Genomic DNA, 7,386 nt, shown 5'->3' on the forward strand with positions numbered 1-7,386 from the left:
TTTGAGATTGGTTTTGAGTGTTTGGCAGGTTAAATTTAGCCTATTGATGTAAGCTGCATTCCAGTCACAACAGACCCAGAGACACACTCACAGTTTGGCTTTAGTGTCCAGGAGTGTGAAGATCAGGGAAGATCAAACTACCTACTGTAGGTTGACCCCTGAGCCTCCGTGTCTCCTCTTCAAGGATACAGGACGACCATCACAGGTATGGACAAGCCTTATCAAGCTTATTTTGTGAATATGTGATGTATTTTTAATTATGCTCTAATAACGTTAACACAGCACTTCTTTTAAAATTTAAAAACAATTAAATTTGACACCATCTAACATTTATGTTTTCTAAATGGCTGCATGTGTGTTTAGGAGTTTATCAGAGCATTGGATATATTTTTGCATTGAGAATCCCATTGATCGTCTTTCTTTTTACTTTTAACATTTTTTTAAATACAGTTCTTCCAAAGTCAACGGCATAGGGCACAGCAGAGTTATTCAACATTTCAGAGTTTCTAAAAAGCATTTTTAGAGCTGTACCATCTTTGATCTCATTCTGAATTTAGCAACAAAGTAAACCTAAAAATACACAAAACACCAGCTACAGAGAAAAATATTTTTGGTCTCATGCTTGAGCAGTTTTATTTGGCTCTGCAGGACAATGATTGTGTCCAGCTACGCATGCAAACTTAGGACACATATTCATCCTTGACCTTTACGCAGCATTAAAAGCGATGCCACTAATGTTAGCTCACATACTGAAAAACTGGTGCAGTGACCACCAGAGATTTAAGAATTGCGTGTATGGCACTAATGCATGTACAATGGAGCTTTATAGGTTATGCAATATGCTGCAATCTTTAAATGTGGCACCTTCAGAGTTTATTATAAAATGACATGAGCAGTATACTGTTCAAATCATCGATATGCAAACAGCAAATGGGACACAGACGTTAGAGACTCAAAAACTATACATGTCTCATGTCTGTGAATTTTATTATGTACCAAAACAGGAACAGAACGAACACTGAATGAATATATTTTGAGTTTTATTTAGAGATCTTTAAATACTCTCCATTTCATACATGGCCTTATATTTATAAACTCATCAACCTATGAGCAGAAAATAAAACTTTATGATTCTGGCAGAACAACTACATCCTGTGTCCTGTATGTGTTTCCAGTCCTCCTGAGTTCTTCTCATCTCGCCAAAGCCACAATGTCACAATTCTGTACAATGCCTGCTGGAGAGAGGAAGAAGTGTGCCACAGCTATATGCCGAGAGGTCCAGGGTACCAGCGGTATGATATTAGAGCTGAGGCTCGGCAGACAAAAACACAAGAGAAAATTCGTTGTTATCAGAGTTCAAAATGTCAAGGCTGCTCTCCAGCGACTACCGTAAATCAGCTAATGGGATGATTTATACCTATGGTGGCTATGTTTTTGTCATTTCCAAAGGTCTATTTTTGGGTGGGTGTCAGGGAGGGAGGTTGTGAGGGCCAACTGCTGCTTGGGAAACGTGAAGGTCTGTGACAGCTGGGGTACATTCTGTCTGTACACGTGGATAACGGAGCATCACGTACAGCCAAAACTATTGTACAAGTACAAGTACAATGGGGACAATTTGTTTTCCATGGCAGAGCTCACAGAATTGAAATTATACATTTTGTGACTCATATAATGCTATCTTATGAGCTTGCCTAAACCTAGCCAGGCCGATAAACTGACATTACGTTGTGTATATTTATACTTTCTGTCCCACATTTTCACCTTTAAAACCAGTGCTGCAATGATCTCCTGGACGGGTTTATGGGGAAACAAGCCAGTGGCCACTGTTAATCCCATCCATTCCTACTTTAGTACACAAATGTCTGCAGGAATATGCATCTAACATAGATACAAACTAATATTGTTATTTATGTACTCATGAATGTAGTTTTTATTGTGGCATTGACATAAACCAGGAACCTTTGCCTGCACTCTCTCATTTATAGCAAAACATCAGTTATCAGTGAAAATTAAAATTCAAAGTTAAAACTTAAAGTACATACAGTAAAATACTGGAATATCAAAAAAAATATTGCCTCATCACTATTATGCAAAATGTAATGAATACATTAAACTACATAACAGACTGCTTTTTCCCCATCTTTTCAACTTTGTTGTTGGGCAGGTTACGTTATGGACCTTGGAAAGAAGCTCAGCACTCCTAAAGACATCATGTTGGAGGAGTTATCTCTGCTTTCCAACAGAGGTTCTCGGCTTTTCAAAATGCGCCAGAGAAGATCTGACAAATACACGTTTGAAAGTATTCAAAACGAAGCAAATGCGCTGCTCAGTGTAAGTCGACTTGTTTGTTTTACTTACTTTTTATTCATTATCTCTCTCTGAAGTTCCAGGATTTGGTTTAAAGAAAATCTGTAAAGGTGCCTGCACACATTTATCAGGATATTTGCTCTTAACAAAGAGTGTGGTAAGACATGGATGATAACAGAGACATGTGCCTCGTGCCTTTTACATCCTGCGGGCAAGTCTTCTGAGAGGCTGCTCAGGCACTTTGCTGTTAATGTGCGTGACACAAAAAGCAGCAATAGATGTTAGCAGTTCAACATGTAGCTACACAACTGATATTTTAACCCAATGATGCACTTTATTCTGTTTTGCAGAATGATATTTTGAACATGAATACACACTCTGTGGAAATAAAAGTGGAGCCGCCAGCCAATGGAAACATTGCTAATGCTGAAAAAAAAGATTCAGGTAATTATGCAGCTTAGTAAGTCAGGCTGTTCTTGTTTTATCCAACAGTGAATTAAATGAGGATCTAAATATGGTAATGCAAAAATAAATAAATAAATAAAACAATCATAATCAAAGATGTAGTTTTAAGATGGATTACTCTGTTTTACATTTGCTCCTCTGTACATGAGTCTGAAATTCAGCCGATAAGACTGCACAGTCAAATAAAAGCTACTGATTATGTAATGATGTCATAATAATAACAACTGCTATCATAGATTCATAACAGCTGGTCTTATCTTATGGCAACCGATTTCCAGAACAGGACAACAGCTTTATGGGCAGCTTTAAAAGCGTTATTTAATTGTATTATTTTGACAGCAGAGTCCTGTGCCTCCTCTAAAAACCCTTGAGCACAATATCATCTCATGTCGACACATTACATGATGAGCACACGCTTCAACTATGTGCTATTTTTAAGGCCTCAGATCATATTGATGGACAACTCAGTGTGCCTGTGTTAAGTGTTGTCTAAGCGCAGTATCTATTCATAAGCCTGTCCACTCTAAAACATAATGGCTCAAGAAAACAGCTCAGAGTTAACACGTAAAAGCAAAGCAGGCTGACGGATCATTCTGTTCAAACAATAACCCAGATTATGATCGCCCTTGACTGATTCTTCTTTCCTCCTTCACAGTAACGACTACTGAGAAGTTAAATCCCACAGCTACACACAAGTCATATCACTCCCCATGGGAGGAGGCCCTGCTCCGTGACCCTGACCTCGCTGAAACTCTCAAACTAAAAATGCCAGCAGCAGACCCACGGTCAGAGCTTCCTGAATACAAATGCTTCAACCGGTGAGAAAACTACGAGTCTGTTTTAATGAATTAGAGCTGAGCACAACAAAGACTGACAGTCATAAACTGATCTTAATTACAGGGTTGCCACTCCATTTGGTGGATTTGAGAAAGTTTCCAGAGGAATCACATTTAAACTACCTGAAGTGGACCTGAACCCCCCCAGATACCCAGAGCTCCAGGATGCGGGGTTGAAGAGACCCACCTTCAACAGGACAGCCCAAGGATGGATATCTGAGGGCACCCATCTGATTTTACCCACTATTACCCTGGAGCCCATCTCAGTGCCAGAGTCTGATGACCTGTAGATGATTTTATGCAAAATGATGCCAGCTTGGTGCTGCCTGTGACAAGAAAACAGCCAATTAGTAACACTAATTTTTTTATAAGAGATTTTAATGCACAGAGAGGGTTTCATGTGTTTGACACCCTTTAAACTAGAATGTTTACTGCCTTTGAAGACATGTGTCAAAGAAAACAATGTAAATAGTAAATGGAATGTACCCCTATGTGTTCTGGAGTCTCTAGAGATACTGAAGTATATCTGCAAATTACAAAGATTGTGAAAAATGAATGAAGTGATGAATATAAATTGTAAATAAAAAAATATATATATTTATTGGTGGTGCAAGAAAAAAATGGCCATGCAACAAGTTATTTAGGTAATATTCATAATTCTTCTTGTTAGGTACACCTGTTCATTTGTTTTTTAACACAAATATCTAAATAGCCAATCACATGGCAGCGACTCTGCACACATGAGCATATAGACATGGTGAAGACGACCTGGTGAAGTTCAAACTGAGCAACAGAACGGGGAAGAGAGGTGACTTTGAACGTGACATGGTTATTGGTGCCATATGAGCTGGTCTGAGTATTTCAGAAACTGCCGATCTACTGAGATTTTCCCACACAACCATCTCTAGAGTTCACAGCGAACTGTCCAGAAATGAGAAGATATCCATCAGTTCTCTGGGAAAAATAACTTGTTGATGCCAGAGGTCAAGGGAGAATGGGCAGACTGCTTCAAGATGATAGGAAGCAACGATAACTCAAATAGTCACAAGTTGTCTGCTTCCACATGTGAATGGTAGGGTCAGAATTTGGTGTGAACACTATGAGGACCAGGGTTAGGATCAGGATGGTAATGGTGGGGGATTTGTTGTCATACTTTGGGTTCCTTAGTATCAGTTGAGCATTGTTTAAAGGCCAGAGTGAGTGTAAATTTAGATTTGTAAAAAAGAAAAAAAATCCACTAGAGAAACAATTATAAATCAACATTTATAAATAAACTGAGGTCTAAACTAAATTCATCCAAAAATTTCATCCAAAAAAAAGTACTGAGTGTATGTATAAAAATATTTAAGCTGTTCCCATATTTTTTCTGTGAATGTAACTATTGTATAAAAGTTACACTGTTCTTCTCTCTTACACACACACACGCAGTTATTTCTACTGTGCCTGAAGGGAAAAAACCAAAAACACTAAAGAAAAAAATGTAATTGTTGTGTTTTATTGTTTCTCATCATAGAAATTAGGGACAGAAGTTGTAACAGCATCGTTACATATACTGTACAAATACATTTAGTAATACAATGAATCACTGTACAGGTGTTTGATACTGAGCTGAAGAATCAGACATGTACCATTATTCCTTATATTATATAATACTTATATAATTATATAATACTTAATTATAAAATATTCCTTATATTATATAATATTATTGTGTGCTATTAATTAATTTCGAAGTGGAAAAGAAACAGAAACAAGCAGTGTCTTCCAGACAGCTGCAAAATATATGGAAGAGAGCGAGGTGAGAAAACAAGAAGAAACGTCACACAAGATTTCTCTAAAATCTCAGAACTCCAGAGAAGGTCGAATAGTGTCTGCAGAATGATGTGCGAGCAGTTCATCACATCAGAAGCTTTTACTTACAGTGCTTAACAAATTTATTAGACCACTTCTTATAAAAAACAAGAAAATACAAATATTTTAGAAATCTATCAAAAACTTGTTTACAACTAAAAAAATGTGATTTCACATTTTCATGTCACTGGATTTTCATGAGAGCTCACACATTAATCAAAGATAACATTCAACCACTAAAATGTTTCTGTCCAGAAATGCAAGCAAATAACTGTGATTTGGCATCTTAATAACATAAGAAAAAAAGGGCTTTATATTATTATTTTTTCTTTTCTTTTGTAAAACAATTACATTGAAAATTAATGGATAACAACAGTAATTATTAAGAGACATAAAAATGTTTTTGGTAATTAGATTGGATGGTGGTCTAATGAATGTGTTAAAGCAAGTTTTGAAGTCTTGTTTCATTCCTGAAATGACACACGCTGTGCATGTTTTGTGTTTTAAATAAAAGTGATGTTTTGTTTTCATGGTTGAGCATGTATGTACATGTACAAACAAAACAAAAAGTGTTACACACGTGTAAGCATGCGTGACATTGATTATAAATTATAAATCTGGTCCAGCTGACCGGCCTTTATGTTTCTCAAAACCTGACTGTCACGGGAAAAAACTACAAGTATTGCAAAAACGCAACTCCCTCTAATAACCACTCATTGTGGTGGCAATGCTCCAGAGTTAAGAGCTGCAGGAAGGCTGGGTTATAACACCACATGCAGAAAACAGGAAAAGAAAGGAAAATAGGTTCATCCAACTCCAAAAATAACCTTAAGAACATTTAAGATGTGTTTGACAGCACATCTGAGCCGAAATCAGCAAACTAACATTCAGCAGGATAAATTTGAAGCCTATGTTGTTGTTTTTTTTTTTTTTCAGATGTATTTATAAATAACACCTTTTCATGTCTCCCACGGGAGGTTTCAGTGCTAATGCTGGAAAAGACTAAGAGCAGAATTTATTTCACTGGAAGAATACACATAATATCTTAAAGGTATTCTCAGATAAGATTGCACAACTCTATCTATATATCTGTTTAGGAGTATGGAGCTAAATATATTCAGGATCACATGTAAATAGTAGTAATGCCTGATTTGCGTCACAGCATCCAGGGTCAAACTTGAAGGTGTCGATTCTTACAGTGAGTGTTACAGTGAGTCACTGGGATAGTTCTGCGTGTGACTGCCAGCCACAGGACAAAGTGCCTGTTTAATATTCCTGAACAGATTTCATTCTTGGACTCAGGATCAACAAGGACTCCTCAGTGTAACAGCTCATAAACAGTGATTTACTTGTTTTTTCACAGGCTGGCACCACATGCTGTGGATACACAAGCGCACACACACAAACATGTATACACTCACATACACAAATGTAAATATTCAAAGTAGGAAAACAGCATGAGCACTTGGCAAGATTTTAAGTCAGTTTTTTTCTCCTTTAGTTTGCTTTACGGTTAAGCGCCAAAACTTTCTCCTGTGCAGGAAAGATGCACTGTAACCTATGTGGGAAAGACACAACCAATTAGTGGCACTTTTGCTGACTCCAGCTTACATGCACCATCAGTCTCTTTGAGTCTTCCTGTGTACACTTATAACCTGCTCAGCTGGGCAGTTTTTCCCCTGCTAGGCCCTCCATCTGCCCGGATTTTTTTTAGCGACTGCATGTGCTGTTTACTGCAGCATTACACTCACACAGATAGAGACTGTGGGTTTAAAATTTCTCCAAAGCCTCTTGACAAAATGTTCAATATTGGGCGCAGTTTTCTCCCCTAGCTTATATTTTATAAGAACGGGCACGGAGCCCTTTATCTGGCGTTGCTTGAAAAGACACTTGTGGAATATTTACGCATTTGGGATTTCACTTGGAC

The 7,386-nt window shown here is 37.5% G+C and overlaps 1 protein-coding gene across 2 annotated transcripts; it reads left to right on the top strand.

Annotated features, from left to right (window-relative positions):
- Positions 1-4,209, top strand: myoz2b (myozenin 2b). 2 transcript variants are annotated; one of them, XM_082537860.1, is made up of 6 exons: positions 5-205; positions 1,176-1,292; positions 2,165-2,331; positions 2,658-2,751; positions 3,428-3,590; positions 3,673-4,209. In XM_082537860.1, exons 2-6 carry the CDS (start codon positions 1,211-1,213, stop codon positions 3,896-3,898), a joined length of 732 nt encoding a protein of 243 aa, XP_082393986.1. In that variant the 5' UTR covers positions 5-205; positions 1,176-1,210; the 3' UTR covers positions 3,899-4,209. The 2 variants fall into 2 exon arrangements, with proteins under 2 accessions (XP_082393987.1, XP_082393986.1); XM_082537861.1 differs by lacking the exon at positions 1,176-1,292 and having other exon boundaries at positions 1-205.
- The last annotated feature ends 3,177 nt before the right edge of the window (positions 4,210-7,386 follow it).

This window comes from Aulonocara stuartgranti (genome assembly GCF_965226115.1).
Source record: "Aulonocara stuartgranti genome assembly, chromosome: 6".
In the NCBI taxonomy this organism is placed as follows: Eukaryota; Metazoa; Chordata; class Actinopteri; order Cichliformes; family Cichlidae; genus Aulonocara; species Aulonocara stuartgranti.